The sequence below is a fragment of the Cynocephalus volans genome, chromosome 10, assembly GCF_027409185.1.
Source record: "Cynocephalus volans isolate mCynVol1 chromosome 10, mCynVol1.pri, whole genome shotgun sequence".
NCBI classification, from domain to species: Eukaryota; Metazoa; Chordata; class Mammalia; order Dermoptera; family Cynocephalidae; genus Cynocephalus; species Cynocephalus volans.
Genome location: NC_084469.1, coordinates 92,152,472 through 92,169,985, shown reverse-complemented (window position 1 = coordinate 92,169,985; position 17,514 = coordinate 92,152,472). Strand labels below are relative to the sequence as shown.

The 17,514-nt window shown below is 55.1% G+C and overlaps 1 protein-coding gene across 2 annotated transcripts in view; it reads left to right on the top strand.

Moving 5' to 3' along the window:
* Positions 1-2,257: 2,257 nt before the first annotated feature.
* The window catches only part of SHC2 (SHC adaptor protein 2), a 28,223-nt gene continuing 12,966 nt past the window's right edge, over positions 2,258-17,514 (top strand). For both annotated transcript variants that reach the window (XM_063112500.1, XM_063112499.1), the window contains exons 1-2: positions 2,258-2,728; positions 16,813-16,883. In XM_063112500.1, coding sequence (XP_062968570.1) covers positions 2,258-2,728; positions 16,813-16,883 — 542 coding nt within the window. The remainder of the gene's footprint in view (positions 2,729-16,812; positions 16,884-17,514) is intronic.

The following is a 17,514-nucleotide window of genomic DNA, read 5'->3' as shown; positions in this document are numbered from 1 at the left end:
GGGGCTGTGGTCCTGTGGCCCCACGCAGGGTGCAGAGTGAGTTTCCTTCCAGCGACCCAGTTTCTTCTCTCCTGGCCAAGCCAGGCCAGCCTAGGCAGGGAAAGGGACACCCTCCTGCCCTCCCCAGTGGCCGGACAGAGATGGAGCTTCCTGTGTTCTAGAACTCGGCATCCGGCCCCACACGGGCTTGGGTCCCCAGCACAGCTCATGTTCCTTCCAAACCTGGGCTCTTGTGGAAGTGCAGCTGCCGGTCCTGGTCCCGGCCCAACCTCGGGCTGGAAGTAGACCTGAGGCTCCTACCCTCCCCACCCCACTCTCCAGAGTTGTTTGACAATAAAATTCTCTGTGCACCAAGAGCTGTCAGCATCACACAGGTTGGTTTGGTTCATATAATTCACGTCACAGAAACGAGGCCCTCCAGAGCCAGACTCACAGCTCTCCAGTCCCCAGGAGGTCCGGATGGGACCAAAGGAGGGACCTGAGATGGGGGGAGGCCAGAGGTGGAACCAGGGTTTTGAGTGCAGTGAGCCAGGTAGGATTCCTGGAAGCGGGAGCATTGAAGCTGGGCTTTGAAGCACGTATAGGAGTTGGATGTACTCTAGTACCTGCCGTCCACAGGTGCCTACTGTGTTCCAGATACTGATAAAGCTCTTCTAAGCTTCATAGCAACTCATGAGGCAGGTGGTGTTTACTGAGAAGTAATGGAGCTTCGGAGAGAGTGGACACTGTCCCTGGGCACTGACTGCTGTGAGCGCCCGTTTGAATCCTGGACAGTGGGATCTGTTCCCGACACTCTCTCCGAGGGACAGGAAGGAGTCACACTGATGGTGCTATGTGACCCAGCCCTCTGGGTGCCAGGGAGGGGATGGCACCTAGGCCCACCCTCTACAAGCCCCCCACCCATAGAGACCCTGATCCAGGAGCTTGGGAGGGACAGACGCTGCCACCCGGGCTCCCCGAAGGAGGTGGCTGTGGAAGGCACTCCAGAGGGGACGCAGGGGAATGGGAATGGGGGCGCCAGCTCTCTCCTACCCTGTTTCCCTCAGCCTGGGGCTGCCAAACTGGAGCACACCCCGTGTCAAGACCCCTACCCACGCCTGGACACCCACCTGCCGCCCCACCCTGCCAGATATCCGGACATGCACCGCACACAGTGTGCGCCCCGCAAACCTCACGCAGCCCACGCGTGACCACGCGCAGAGACGACACCAGTCCAGATGTGGGCCGGGGACACACGAGAGCCGTCGTGGCGGGGCAGCGTCCCCACCCCCTCCCCCTCCCCCCGGGGCCGCGCCGCCATGATCTCATTTCTCTGATTTATCGATCTGGCTCCAAGAGGCCTCTTCTCTCCTTTCCCACCTGCCAGCGCATCCCGGGCCCCCTCCCTTTGTTCCCGGCAGTCACCTCTCCCTGGGGCGGGGCCTGGCGGGGCAGGGGGCGGGGGGCTCCGTCAAGACGGAGACCAGGGGGCTGGGTCCTGGGGTGACCGTGACACCCCGGCCCCCGGTGCATTAAAAACCAACCCTCGAGGCCCGGGCGGGGGAGGCCCGTCTCTGAGGCCGATGAGGCTGAGGTCCAAGAGCTCAGGAACGGAGGAGGAGGGGCCGGTGAGCCTGCGGCTCTTGTAACCTCCTGGGTTACAGCCGGGGAAACTGAGGCAGGAACACGCAGCAGAGGAGAAACCCAGCTCCGCTCTGAGGCCCCTCCCAGACCCAGCCAGCCCAGCCCCGGCGCTCCCGTGTCCGAGCCCCCGGTGCGCCCTCCGACGCGCCCCTTCCCCGCCCTAGGCCTCAGTTTCCCCATCAGGAAGCAAAGCAGGGCACCGGCCGCAGCAGCGGAGAGGCAGGGGGCTGCCTCGGGTCTGCGGTTCTCTCCTTCCTGACCGCGCCTCCGCCCCCCCGCAGGCCTCAGTTTCCCCATCGGTCAAAGGGAGGGAAGGAAGGGAGGTGATTTCTGAGCGTCGCCCAGCTCTGTCCTTCTCGGCACTCGGTGGGCGGGGGCCGCTGGCGGGGTCCCGGGTCCCAGACCCCACTGCGTCCTCTGCTGCCGCGTCGCGCCCCGGGCGGGCCTCGTCTTCCCAGACGCGCGGGCACGACGAGGGCCGGGGTCCCAGGGCGAGCCCCCCGCGGCTGCGCGCTGGGCCGGGCGGATGACATCACCGGGCGGGGACGGGGACGGGGCCGGAGCCGGGCGGGAGCGCAGGGCCACCTCGGCGCCAGGCGCAGCCCCGGGCGGGCCGGGTCGGGCGGCCGCGGCCATGACGCAGGGTCCGGGCGGGCGCGCGCCCCCCGCGCCCCCCGAGCCCGAGGCGCCCACCACCTTCTGCGCGCTGCTGCCGCGCATGCCGCAGTGGAAGTTCGCGGCGCCCGTCGGCTTCCTGGGCCGCGGCCCGGCGGCGGCGCGGGCGGCGGGGGCGGCCGGGGGCGGCGACCCCCCGAGCGAGCCGGCGGGCCCGGCGGGCGTCCCGGCGCTGGCGGCCGCCGTCCTGGGCGCCTGTGAGCCGCGCTGCGCCGCGCCCTGTCCCCTGCCGGCGCTCGGCCGCTGTCGCGGCGCGGGGGCACGGGGGCCGCGGGGCGCGCGGGGGGCGGCCGGGCCCGCGGACGCCGCCGCCGCCGCCGCCGCCGCCGCCGAGTGGGTCCGCAAGGGCAGCTTCATCCACAAGCCGGCGCACGGCTGGCTGCACCCCGACGCCAGCGTGCTGGGGCCCGGGGTCTCCTACATCGTGCGGGTGAGTGCGCCGGCCGGGACCCCCGCACCCCGAGACGCCGGGGCGCTCCCCCCGGACCCCCCGACCCCGGGGCGACCCCTGCCCCCCCCCGGACCCCGAGACGCCGGGGCGACCCCCCTGCCCCCCAGGACCCACCCGCACCCCGAGACGCCGAGGCGCGCCCCGCCCTCCTCCGCCCTCCTCCGCCCTCCTCCGCCCCACCCGGACCCCCACATGGGAGGCGCCAGGGTCTGCGTTCCCACGGCGTGACTTGAAGACGGGCGGGGACAGCACGGCAGGTGGGCGGGGGCGCGCATGCGCAGGCTAAGCGCCCCCCACATCCGGGTTTGGTGGGAATCCGGGTGGTGAGGACCCGGTACCCCCCGTGAAAGGCTCCATCCCAGACAACAGAATGGGGACCTGTGGACACCTTGGCCTGAGGTGGGGGGCGCCCAGACGGACCCCAGGGTTCCAGATGTGACACGACAGGGACTTCAAATACAGCTAAAGGAAAAAGGCCTTTGTTTACTGATCCCGGATTTTTAAAAGGAGTCTTTCGAGACGTACAGAAAAGTGGAGCGAATGGATCTCCCATGTTAACGTTTTTACGCCCCCTGCTCGATATGTCTGTGCCCGTGCGTAGATTTTGATAAGCCATTCTGACCGTAAGCTGCAGGTGTGAGACACTCCCTTTAAAGTAGTCCACCTGGTCCCCGAGACAGCTGTTCGCCTGCAAACCACGGTGAGCTGTTGCAGCTGAATGACCAGCGATTCCAGAACGCCCTTGCACGCCTCTCTGGGACCAACGTGGTGAACGGTTGTGTGTTTGCCTTGGGTTGTTATGTGTCTTTGCTTTCTCTAGAGTAGTCCCCCAAAACGACTCCCCCCCAAACTGAGTTGGATAGTGTCCCCCGCAAATTCATGTGCATTGTGAATCTGTGAAAGGGACCTTATTTGAAAATGGGGTCATTGCAGATGAAATCAAGTTAGCGTGAGGTCTTACTGGATTAGGGGGAGCTCTAATCCAGTGACTGGTGTTCTTATAAGAGGAAGGACATTTGGACACAGAAACACAGGAGAGAAACAACGTGAAGACAGAGGCAGAGACTGGAGGGTGAGGCGCCAAGCCCAGGAACACCAGATTGGTGGGAGCTACCGGAAGCTGGGAGAGGCAGGAAGGATCCTCCCCTGGAGTCTCGGAGGGAGCGTGGCCCTGCCACTCTTTGATTTTGGAGAGAGAAGTGAGAGAGAATAAATCTCTGCTGTTTTAAGCCTCCTGGTTTGTGGTGCTTTGATTGGCAGCCCCAGGAAGCTCACGCCCCCCAATGGCATTCACTTTTTGAAAGTTGCAAATGCTAGTCCTCCACGTGTGGTCCAGGAGGGTGGCATCGAGTCACCTGGGAGCCTGTTAGAAGAGCATAGCCCCAGGTCCCAGCCCGGACCTGCTCTTGGCTCCCCAGGGTCTACATGGGCAGGGGCGTCTGGAGGTCCCACTGTCGACTGCCCACGTCTGGATCTGTCTGTTTTCCCGTGCTGTCATTCAGCTTGCTCCTTTGCCATCTTCTTTTCCTGTGTCCTGGTTTGTGCCAGAGCCGTGACTGGATGCAGGTTTGATGTTATTCACAGGAATGTTTTGTGGGTGGACTGGGGATTTCCTTCACACCGCATCCCATCAGGGGGCAGATCTCGTCTGGCCGTCGGCTATGGATGTGGGATTTAGAATGTTCAGAATTCAGATACTCGAGTTGCTGAAGCTCGGGTGTTGGGTGATAACAATCGTGATGCTTTTTATCAATGCAGCCAGTATTTAATGGAAGCCTACTCCTGCTGGGTACTGCTGGTGAGTAGGAAATGAGAAAGATCTGGTCCCTGCTCTGGGGGAGCTTAGATTCTAGTGGGAGAGAAAGATAGTAAATAAATAAGAGAACAAACAAACAGAGAAATCACAGGTAGTGGTACGGGCTATGCAGAGTTAAAATCATGTGATGTCAGAACAGGGGACTGGGTGGCCTCTCTAGCTGGGTGGTCAGGGAAGGTGTCTCTCAGGTGATATTTAAACTGAGACCTGAAGCTGTGCAAGTCCCAGACATGAGATGTTTGGAGAAAGAATTCCAGGCAGGGGCACAGCAGGTGCAAAGGCCCTGTGGCAGGGAATGAGCGTGGCGTGTTTGAGTGACAGCGAGGAAACCCACGTGGCTGGAGCTTGTGGAGAGAGAAGAGGAGGACTGAGGTGTTTGTGGGCTTCGGCGAGAAGCTTGGGTTCGGATGGTTTTCAGCAGAGGGGCTGGTAGGGTGGCAGAGAGACCCAGCAGGAGGCTGGGGCATCAGGGTCAGGATAGGGAACTCAGGAGGAGGGACAGATGGGGGATCAGGGTCTGTGCTGGAGATGGAGCCCAGGGACTTGCTGGCTGATGGGAGGGGGCCCTGAGCCCAGCTGACTGGAGAGTGAGGGTCCCGTGGAACCTGAACCAGCCTCAGCCCCCAGCTCTGTTCCCCTGGGAGCCGCTGTCTCCTGGCACCTGAGTCACACCAGGCAAAGTGAGAGCCAGGTAACTCCCTCCTGGTTTACAGAGAAGTAAGAGGTCAGGGCAGGGACCTTACCCCAAATCACACAGGACTGTTCCGCCCAAGATAGGATGTGCCACCCCTGTTTACAGGTGGGGAAACTGAGGCACGGGGAGGCAGAGTTGTGTTTGAGGTTGCTCAGTGAAAAGCCAGGGCCAAGACCCAAAGCTAAGACTGCTCCCATGAGAGCTAGAACTCACTGGCCACTGGTCCCCCAGCAGTGTGGTCTGCAGAATAATGACCCCTAAATGTCCACCAAACCTCCACGTCCTAATCCTTAGAACGTGTGAATATGTTTCCTTCCATGGCAGAAGGGACTCTGCAGATGGGATGACATTAAGGACCTTGAGATAGGAGATCATCTTGGGTTATCTGGGGCTCTGTGTCCTCACAGGGTCCTCATAAGAGTGGGCAGGAGGGTCAGAGTCAGAAAGAGACCAGAAGACGCTGCGCTGCTGGTTTTGCAGATGGAGGAAGGGGCCACACGCCGAGGGCTGCGGGCGCCTCTAGAAGCTGGGAAAGGAGGACACAGGTCCTGCCCTGGAGCCTCCAGGAGGGACCAGCCCTGCCACACATTGGCTTTGGCCCAGTGAGACCCGTGTCAGACTTCTGATGTCCGGAACTGTACGGGAATAAATGTGTGTTGTTTTAAGTCACTAAAGTTGTGGTAACTTGTTGTAGCAGCAAGAGGAAACATACACCAGAGGGCTCACCTCCCTGACGTTGCAGAATGCTCACAAAACCGTCCTGATCCTTGTCTGCAGATGAGCAGGTGGAAGCTTGGAGAGTAGGGATGCGGATGCGGGCACACCTGAGCTCTGCTAGGCACGAACCTTGAGTCTGGCACTGTGTCCCATGCTTTATGGAGATCTCGCTTGAATCCTACTCACGACCCTGAGGTTTTCTACCCATTTCACAGATGAGGAAGCTGAGGCACAGCAGAGTCAAGGAACCTGCCTGACAACCCTCTGCTGGAAAAGGTCCTGGCACTGGGTGCTGTTGGCTGCGAGTTTCCACAAACCTGACTCAGTGCAGCTCAGTGCTGAAAGGACACAATTGTCTCTCATGAGACTCAGCCCCGAGATTGGCGGCTCTGGGATTGCCTAGTTCAGCAGCTTGGAGACTTCATCACAGATCCAGATTGTCTCCATCTGCACTGGGGTGAATAGTGTCTCCCCAAAATGTGTATCCACCCAGCACCTCAAAATGAGACCTTATTTGGAAATAGCGTCTCTGCAGATGTAATCGGTTAAGATGCGGTCACCCTGGAGTAGATTGGTTCCTAAATCCAGTGACGAGTATCCTCATGAGACGGACATTTGAGGGCTGGCTGGTTAGCTCAGCTGGTTAGAGCGTGGTGCTGATAACACCAAGGTCCACGGTTCGATCCCTGTACCCACCAGCCACCGAAAAAAGAGAAAACGAAAGAAAGCTGTGTGTGGACACACAGGGATCGAGGCCGTGTGATGATGGGGGCACAGATTAAAATGATGTGACCACAAACCAGGGAACCCCAAGGCTGACGGCCACCATCAGAAGCTGGGAGAGGCAGGAGGGACCCTTGCCTGGAGCCTCTGGCGGGAGCCCCGATGTGCCACGCCTTGATCCCTGACGTCTGGCCTCCAGAACCATGAGGGATACGCCTCCGTTGTTTGAAGCTTCCCAGTTTGTGGTGCTGTAATAGGGAAGCCATGGGGGACTAGCACTCCAGCCTGGCACCCGCGTTCCTTCCTGGTCACAGGATGGCGTCTGTGGACCTGCAGAAAAGAGCCCTTGCTTCCGGCGGTCTCTCTTGGTGAATGAGGACACTTGGCGCAGAAATCCCCAGCTGACCTGCCCTCGGGTCTCACTGGCCAGAGCGGTGTCACATGACTCTCCGCAGCCCAACTCTGCCCGACAGAACGTTCTGTGTCTGCGCTGTCCAGAGTGGTAGCCGCCGGTCATGTGTGGCTACCGACCCCTTGAAATGTGGCTCTTGCATTGAGCAGCTAACTTTTCAATTTACCTAATCATGTATTAAATTTAAATGGCCACAGGAGACAGGTGGCTTCTCTGTTGGATGGCTCAGTTCCAGACGAATATTTATCCCCGATCTTTGTTTTTATTATTTTTTAAATTTTTAAAAATTTTAAAATTTTTATTTTTTTGTGACCGGCACTCAGCCAGTGAGCGCACCGGCCATTCCTATATAGGATCCGAACCTGCGGCGGGAGCGTCGCTGCACTCCCAGCGCCTCACCCTCCCAAGTGCGCCACAGGCTCGGCCCTTTATCCCCGATCTTTGGACCGTATCTGAAGGGGTAGATGTCTGAGCAAAATCTGGCTGTTAACAGAGCAGTGGGGCACAGGCCACGGGGAAGCCAGAGGTTGTGCCAAGATCTGTGGACAAGCAGTCCCATGTTCCTTCCGCATGTACTGATTTGACACGTTGGGCTTCTCCTGCCACAGAAGTCCTGCTGATAAGAGATTTCTGCTTTTCGAGGGGCCCTCACTCATGAGTTCCTCACGAGAGAAGGTTTTCGTGTGTGTGCCCGGCTCTGCTCCTGGTGCATGGAGCGCAGAAAGACGGGGACCTGCCCACCGAGACCAGTGCTGGGCACGGGGACGGACACAGAGTTGGACACACGTCAGCGACACGGCCAGGGCCCAGTGCCGCTCGATCCTTTCTGGCGTGTGGTTCTCTTGCGTTGGTGATGTGCAGGGGGATTGCGAGAGGTTCGTGGAGTTGAGATGTTTTCAGACGCGAACGCAGCCTTTTTCTTGAAGGCACGGGGCAGGGTGTAGCCAGGCGTGGGGTGGCTCCAGGGTGGACGGATTCTGCCCGTGACAGCATCCCTAAAGATCCAGGTTATTTCCCTTTTCAGCATGCTGGCGTAGCTACCCTCACAGTCAGCACGGGCGTCACTTGTGGACCCGACCATGTTCCCCGGAGGAAGAGGAGACCATCCCTTCCTTGGGTCCCTTTGTAAAGGCCCCACCATTCTCCCCACCCCCACGCACACTTCGTTGGCTGGAAATGGCAAACCTCGTTCATGCCGGGGAAATGGGATCCTCAAACTGACATAAACAACGATGAACCGAGTGGTTCCCAGAGCAGCAACCTCTGGGAGCTCACTGTGGATGCAGGTGCTCGGGCTCCAGCCCGTACCTGCAGCATAAGAGACCCTGGGGTGGGCCCGGAAATCCGTGGTGCACACTCGGGTCTGAAAACAACCAGCAACGCACACCTTTGTGGTCCTATTGGATTAACCAGTACGTGGCGTTTCGTAACCCCCCACTGCTGAAATGGAACCCTGATGTATATGCATATATAAACACCTACCTATGCGTTTATTTATTTATTATGATTTTTTAAGATGACCGGTAAGGGGATCTTAACCCTTGAATTGGTGTTGTCAGCACCACGCTCTCCCAAGTGAGCCACGGCTGGCCCTTACCTATGCGTTTATTTCTCCCCAAATCAATATGATGCCCCAACTGTGATAAAAACTGTGAAACACAATGTAGGCAATTCGTAACAATGTAAAATATTTTTCAGCATGTAAGTGTCTAGAAACACAACAACCCAGACAGAGGCTTGCACCTCCATGAAGGTGGCCGTTCACGGGACAGCCACAAATGCAGATGGACGCGGTGTGTTACTCCAGTAACTCACACACCACCGCTGGGGTCGCTGCGGACAGTGTGATTTCTAAAATAGTGAACAACACTTGGTCAAGTCTGAATGGCACAAAATAAAGGCTTCTGTCAGTTTCCATGATAGTTCCATTAAATTCAGTGCGTGTTAAAATCATACTGAAAAGTTGGATATAGAATTACCGTGTGATCCAGCAATTCCACTCCTGGGTGTATGCCCCAAAGAATTGAAAGCAGGGTTTCGAAGAGAGATGTGTCCACCTGAGCTCACAGCAGCAGGATCCACAACAGCCCAGAGGTGGAAACGACCCACGTGTCCATCAGTGGATGACTGGATAACACGGTGTGGCCCATCCACAGACTGGAATATTACTTGGCCATGAAAAGGAACAAGGGTCTGACACACGCTACCACGTGGATGAACCTTGAGGACACTGTGCTCAGTGACACAAGCCAGTCACACAGGGACAAACACTGTGTGATCCACTCACAGGAGGTCCCTAGAGTCGTTGGATCCACAGAGACAGAAAGTAGAATGGGGGGTGCCAGGGGCTGGGGAGGGGGACGAGGGGTGAGTGTTTAATGGGGACAGAGTTTCAGTTTGGGAAGGTGAGAAAGTTCTGGAGATGATGGTGGTGATGGTTGCACAGCCACATGAATGTGCTTAATGCCACCGAGCTGTGCACTAAACAGGGTTAAGATGGTAAATTTTATGTGTATTTTACCACAGCAAAAGTCAACAAGCAAAAAATGCCCTTTTATCTAGTGCTATGGGTAAAATGGAGTTGGGTTTGAGGCGTGGTAATCACAAAGGGTTTGCCACATACACGAATGCTCAGTAGGACACTCTGAAGTCCTTGGGGACAGTTTGGCATCAATGTGAGACTCCTCTCCATTATGGCCACGGGGTACCCCAGTCTTGTGACAACCAAAGGCCCCACGTTTCCATCAGCTCCCCTGGGAAGGTACCGCCCCATGGAGCGCACGGCCGGGGGCACCAGCCCCAGGAGCTGGAGCCAGAGGCAGAGGAGATGTCCCCGCCAGGAGGACGCCAGGGAGGCATTTGGGTCAGCACGTCTCAGGGTGATTGAACTTAAAAAAAATTTATCTGAAGTAATTCCAAAGTTACAGAAAATAAAGAACAGTACAGTACATGTAGCTTCTGTAATTTGAAACTCTATCAAGATGAAAAGTTATGGAAGAAAGATTAGTGCAGAGAACGCCTGTCACCGAGATGCACCAGTGACTTGCACCCTGCGGTGGCTCCTGGCCATGCTCTCTCCGCGTGAACCGTTATTATTACTGTCATTGTTACTGGTAAGCAACCGGAAGAAATAGCAGCCGAGGCACGTTCCCCTGACACGCAGCGTCCTCTTGTACTAGCCGCGATGTAACGGACAAAATCGGGGACCTTAGCGCCGGGGCGGTGCTGTTGTCAAATTCTCCATCCATATTCAAAAGTGACCATTTTTACCAATAACGTCCGTTAGAGGGCTGAGTTCTCCCCCATTGTCATATCAGGGGCCCAGGATGTCGGTTTATCCTGATACTGGGGCTGGAAGCCTTGATCACCTGGTGTCCTGCGGTGAACAGTGTCCCCCTGAACTCATGACCGCCTGGAACCTCAGAATATCACCTCATTTGAAGAAAGGGTCTTTGCACATGTAATTAATTAAGATGAAGTCGTGCTGGAGTAGGGTGGGTCCTAATGCACTATAAGAAGAGGGAAATTGGGACACAGGGACACAGGGAGAAGGCCTTGTGAAGGCGGGGGCAGAGACTGGAGGGACGTGGCCACCAGCCAAGAGACACCTGGAGCCACCAGACGCTGGAAGGGGCAGGAGGGCTCCTCTTCTGGAGCCTCTGGTGGGAGCGCGGCCTGGACATTTCGTGTAAATAGAATCACACACTGTGTGGCCTTTTGTGTGTTGTGTCTGAGTGTGACGTGTTCAAGGTCCATCCACGTGTAGCGTGTTGTCGGAGCCTCGTTCCTGTTCGTGGCTGAGTGATGTTCCACTGTGTGGAGGGACCATGCTGTTTGTGTCCATTCATCCGTAAATGGACACTGGGTTGTTTCCCGCAGTTTCCTTTAGAAATAAATTCAGTTATGTTTATAAATGGAGTTTATTTAAAGTGAAAATATTAAGTAAATGCTTCCTGTGCAGATATGGCAAAACCTATGGAGGTGGGACCCAGGGACTGAAATCGGGGTAAAGTGGTGGAGAATTGAAGGTCTCCTAGGCTGGGAGGGGGACACCTGGCTCTCACCCCACATCTGCCCTGGCCTGCTGTGTGAGTGTGGCTGGCCGGGCCCCTTCCCCTTCCCGGGCCTCAGTTTACCCACTTGTAAAACAGTTCCCTCCCCATAATGTCCTAGGGTGGGCTCTGGGTCGTGTTTTCTCTCTGGGCCTCAGTTTCTGCATTTGCAAAGGGGAAAGTTGGAAGAGAAGCCATCTGTTGGAGTTTCCTGGGGCCACCATAACAAAGTTCCACACACTGGGGGTGCTTAAAACAACAGAAACTTGTTCTGTCACAGTTCTGGAGGCCAGAAGTTCAAAATCAAGCTGTCAGCAGGAGGGCTGGTTCCTTTTGGAGACTTGGAAGGAGACTCTTTCCTGGGCCTCTCTCAGCTCCTGGGGGCTCCAGGTGTCCCTGGGCTTGTGGCCGCATCACTCCAGTCTCTGCCTGTCTTCACGTGGCTTCTCCTGTGTCTGAGTCTCAAATCTCCCTCTGCCTTTGTCTTACCAGGACACCAGTCACTGGATTAGGGCCCACCCTGAATCCAAGATGATCGCATCTCGAGAACCTTAGCTTAATGGTGTCTGAGAGACCCCCCCTTTCCAAATACAGTCTCATTTACAGATTCTGGGGCTTAGGACATGATACATCTCTTTTGGGGTCACTGTTCAAACCATCACAGCTGGTGTTTGGAGAGTTTGTGATTCTTGGTTGGAGGTCATATTTGCTGGGTAGGCCCAAGGCTGAATTTGACTTCTGCCTTTTTTTTTTCCTGCCTTCAATTCAAAAATAAAAATTCATTTTGTTGCCAACTGTTTTAGTCCCTGGGGGATACTATAATAAAACACCATAGATTGGGCGGCTTATAAACAACAGACATTATTGCTCACAGTTCTGGAGGCTGGAAGTCCAAGGTCAAGGCGCCCGCAGGCTCAGGGTCTGGTGACAGCATCATCGCAGAGGGGTGTCTTCTCGCTGTGTCCTCACTTGCTGGACAGGGCAGGGTCTCTCTCCTGTCTCTTTTACAAGGGCAATGATCCCATTCATGAGGCTGCATCCCTGTGACCTCATCACCTCCTGAAGTCCCCACCTCCTGACACCACACATTCAGACCATAGCACCAACATTCACAAATTGGGGGATTTCACACAAAAGCCCTGGATTTCTGGTCTTTTTATAAAAAACCAGATGGCCTGGCACCATGGGGCCCTTCCGGGGCGTGGGATATGCATTTTGCCATAGTCCCCTCCCCTCCCTATAGTGAGTGGTGAGCAGTACATGTGCAGGAACCCAAGGGTGCGGGTTCGAGTCCCAGCTCTGCTGCCCACAAGCTGCGTCATGTTTAGCTGATTAACCTCCCTGGGTCTCTGTTTCCCGAGGGGTAATAATTGCCCCATAGAACGTGGTTTTGGTGGAGTGGATTAAAAGATAATGTACACAGCTGCTCACAACAGAGCCTGGCATGTAGTAAGTGCTCAGTAAATGCTGGGGATTTACCAGTGTCATTACTCTGCTGAATCTGCCTCCTGTATTCACCATACCTGCGGGTCCCACAGGCATTTGAGTTCTCAGCCCTACAGGATAGCGCGTCTCCTTTCGTGAGCTGCCATGGGCCGGAGAATATTACACCCCCTGCCTCTTCTGTGCAGTTTATTTGTGCAATTGGGCCCACACACCCCACAACTCATCCAGGGAGAGACTGAGGGCACGCAGGAGGATTCTGGCCACACAGAGGGGCTGTATGTTAACTACAGGTGAGCCTGAGGCAGGTGCCTGAATTAGACTCCCTCACCCTGTGGCCCTGGGGCACCAGACCCTGGCATGGACACCCATCCCGGAGATGCACGGTCTGCTTGAGGGAGGGTCCCATCAAGGTTGTCTATGCAGTGGAAGAACCAGTCCTGGAGGCTAATTCCTTTTGAGTTCTATATGTCTGGCCCGTGCCTGACATATGGTCCATGCTGATCTATTCATCTGTCCGTCTGTCCACCCACCCATCACCCATATACTCATCCATCCTCCATCCATCAATCCAACTACTCATCGACCTATCCATCAGTATCCATCCATCCTTCATCCACTATCCATTCATCCATCCATTCTCCATCCATCCATCCACCCATCCATCCACCATCCATCCACCATCCATCCATCCATCCACTCATCCATCCATCCTTCACTTGTCCACCCACCCATCCATCCATCCATCCATTCATCCACCCATCCATCCATCCACCATCCATCCATCCATCCATCCATCCACCATCCATCCATCCTTCACTCGTCCACCCACCCATCCATCCATCCATCCATCCATCCACTCATCCATCCATCCTTCATTCGTCCACCCACCCATCCATCCATCCATCCATTCATTCATCTGTCCATCCGTCCACTCATCTGTCCATTCATTCATTCTCCATCCATCAGTCTATCCTCTTCATCCATCCACCCATCCATCCATTATCCATCTATCCATCCATTCATCCATCCATCCATCCACCCATCCATCCACCCATCCATCCATCCATCCATCCACCATCCATCCATCCACCCACCATCCATCCATCCATCCATCCATCCACTCATCCATCCATCCTTCACTCGTCCACCCATCCATCCATCCATCCATCCATCCATCCACTCATCCATCCATCCATCCACTCATCCATCCATCCTTCATTCGTCCACCCACCCATCCATCCATCCATCCATTCATTCATCTGTCCATCCGTCCACTCATCTGTCCATTCATTCATTCTCCATCCATCAGTCTATCCTCTTCATCCATCCACCCATCCATCCATTATCCATCTATCCACCCATTCATCCATCCATCCATCCACCCATCCATCCACCCATCCATCCATCCATCCATCCACCATCCATCCATCCACCCACCATCCATCCATCCATCCATCCATCCACTCATCCATCCATCCTTCACTCGTCCACCCATCCATCCATCCATCCATCCATCCATTCACTCATCTGTACATCCGTCCACTCATCTGTCCATTCATTCATTCTCCATCCATCAGTCTATCCTCTTCATCCATCCACTCACCCATCCAACAGAAGGCAAGGCAACTCAGTTGACTTCCCTGCTTAAAACTCTCCTGTGGCTCCCCAATTCACTCATAGTGACCCTCAACCCCTTGTCATAGCCCCCGGTCCTGCTTACCTACGTATGTCCTCCCATCTCTCCTTGCTCCCTCCACACTGAGTGGATCAGTGGTCTCCCCACACTGGTTCCCAGTTCTGGGCCTGGCACCTGCCACTCCCTTTGGGCTGGCCCTCCTCTCATGAGCTTTTGCTGTGTCACCAGCTGCCCCACAGCTCAGTGGAGTAAGGCATAGGCATTTGTTTTTTCTTATGACTCTGCAGGTTGGCTGGGGGTGAGGGTCTCCGGTGGCCTCATTCCCAGGCAGCTGGCTCAATGTCACCCTCCAGCACTTGGAGGTGGTCCAGGACTCTGAGAGCCACCAGAGACAAGTTCCAGACACTCACACATTGTCAGCTTCTGTGTGCGTCACATTTGCTGACGTCCCATTGGCCACACAAGCCACCAAGGGCATGGGTGGAGGGAGGGACTTTCACAGTCTATCGGCACCATCAGTTCCTCTGGCAGCCACTGGCCTCCTGCTTGACCTACTGTATCCACATGTATGCAGACACACACAGACACGCATCCGCTGTACACATGTGCATACCTTACATACAGTCCTCACTGCTTTCTGCATACACATGCCACCTCACCACGTCCCCTGTGTGGCAACTTGCTCATGTTACGTGACACTGTAACTTGGAGATAATTTCATAGAAATATACGTAGAAATGTCTTGTTTCTTTTTATGATGGCATACTCTTCCATTCCAAGTTAATGTAAATTTAAATTTCCAAGGAACATGAATAATTTTTAGCATAACTGTGTCCCATGCCCTATTTGGGACATACTTATGCTAAAAAAAACCCTATTCATTGCTTTTTGGAAATTCAGACATAACTGGGCATCCTGTGTTGGGTCCAGCAACCCTGCATCTGTTGAGCCAGGTCCTGTGGTTGGAGTTTGAGGGTATCTCCAATTTCTTGCAAATACATTCAGTGCTGCAGGTCCCAGCGGGAAGGGAGTGGTGTGCTTGTAGGGGGTACTTGAAGAGAGACAGGGGCAGGCAGGGCTTGCAGAGCAGGTTCTTTGTTTAGGGGACCAGCAAGAGAGGGGCGAGGGGCTGCCCCGCTGTATGCATAGGGAGGAACCCCAGGCAGGAACACCCCGCCCACCTGTCTCCCACCTCCAGTCCTCTGCCCCGGGGCACGGGTGCACTTGATACCTTTATAGAGGTCAGGCTCCTTGAGAAGGGTGGAGCCTTGACCAACCACACAGAAAGTTGTACGCAAGTTGGTAGCCCATGGGCTGGTGCACGTGTGGAATAAAGTCCTAAAAATGGAGTTGCAGGTCAAGGTGTGTGCAGTTCATCATTTACAAACAAGTAGGCTTGTTTCTCTACACATTCGTTTAATAGGTCACCAAAACGTCAGCTTTTAGCAATTTTATTTTCCATTGATACAACCGAAGGTGACGTTAGTTGCTCTTGGAAAATGACAGATGGCAAATCATTTTTGGTAATTTTACATTTTGACGAGGATCTTTCTGCTGATGCAATTGTTTACTGGAGCTGTTAAGAGTACTTTATAGCTTGTGACAAACTTCAGGGTACATTTCTGGCTAAGTTATTTCGGAATGAAAATTTTGGTACATATATTAAAATAATAAATAAAAACCGAGATAAAAGTCACATAATTTGGCAGTGTACAATTCAGCTGCATTCAGTACATTCAAAGGTTGTGCAGCCAACACCTGCATCTAGTTCTAGAACATTCCATTACCCCAAAAGGAGGCGCTGTCCCCATGCACAGTCACTCCTCATCCCCTGCCTTAGCCCCTGGCAACCACGAATCCACCTTCTGTCTCTGGATTTGCCTGTTCTGGACATTTCACAGACGAGGTGTGGGTTGGGACACTCACTCAGCATCGCTTCACTGTCGCCTCTTGGCCCTCCACCCCCATGGCAGAGTCGAGGCCCAGGAGCTCTGCAAGACATTTCTGCCTCCTATGGTCCCTCAGTATTGACTCTGAGGTTGTGCATTACCCTTCACGGGAACGGTCACTTGGACCAGGAGTCAGCACCCTTTTCCTGTAAAGGGCCAGAGATGTCAACATTTGTATCTTTGTGGGCAAGAGGGTCTCTGTCCCTACTGTTTGCCAGAGCCTGTGCTGGGTGTGGGGACACCGAAGTAATGAGGTCACCACCCCCGTCCTCCTCGGCATATGTTCTAGAGGAACAGAAGACGATCATAAACAAGGGCAGATGGTTAAACAAACAGACATGATGGAACCCGGGGAGGAGACAACCGGGCTCCAGAGAGACAGAGTAACAGAGAAGAAACTCACTTAGCATCAGGTGACATTGAAGTTGAGCAAGTAGGCAGGGGAAGGGAATAGCAGGGGAGACAGCAGGTGCAAAGGCCCAGGCTGGAATTGCCACAGGACAGCACAAAGGACTGGACCCGGGGTGGCAGAGAGCTTGGTGGAGAATGGACAAGGTGGGGTATGTCTGGGCTGGTCTCTGCCTCTGCGGATGACCCCTTGTTCTCTCTTTCCCCCAGTACATGGGATGCATTGAAGTCCTCCGCTCCATGCGCTCCCTGGACTTCAACACCCGCACACAGGTCACCAGGTGAGCCTTTGGGACGGGGCTGTGGGGGCTCCAGTCTCAGCCCTGAATTGGGATCTGAGACTTTGTGCCAGGGACCCAGGCACAGTGACCTCAGGGACAGCCCCCCCATTTCCCAGTGTGGGGAACGGGGTAGTGCAGGGTTAGGAATGGGCTCGGGTGGGTGGTTGGTGTCTGCATCTCAGTTCTGTCCCTGTCCGCCACCCACCACCGTTACCCACGCTGTCCAGACCTTGGCTTTTCTCTGTACCATGGAGAGAACAGCCCATCCCATCTCTCGCAGAGCGCCGTGTGGGTGTCGCGAGGGGCGCTGGGAAAGGCCCTGCGTGTGGTGGGCCTGGCTCCCTCTGGGACCCCGTCCAAGGTGGGGTGGGATGGTTCGCCCTTGTCCCTGTTCTGTGTTTCTGTGTTTGGCACAGAGAAGGCACGTTGATTTCAGGATGCTCTGAACTGTCTGGAATAGAGTCATGAGGAGTCATGGATACCACAGGGCTTGAGCCGGAGGGACTGATGTCCTTTTGCATATGGAAATGGATTTATTCCATTCACTATAGACTAAAAAACTCTATTGAGATACAGTTCACATAAAGAAAAGTTCACCTATTTAAAGTGAATAGTCCAATGGTTTTTAGCA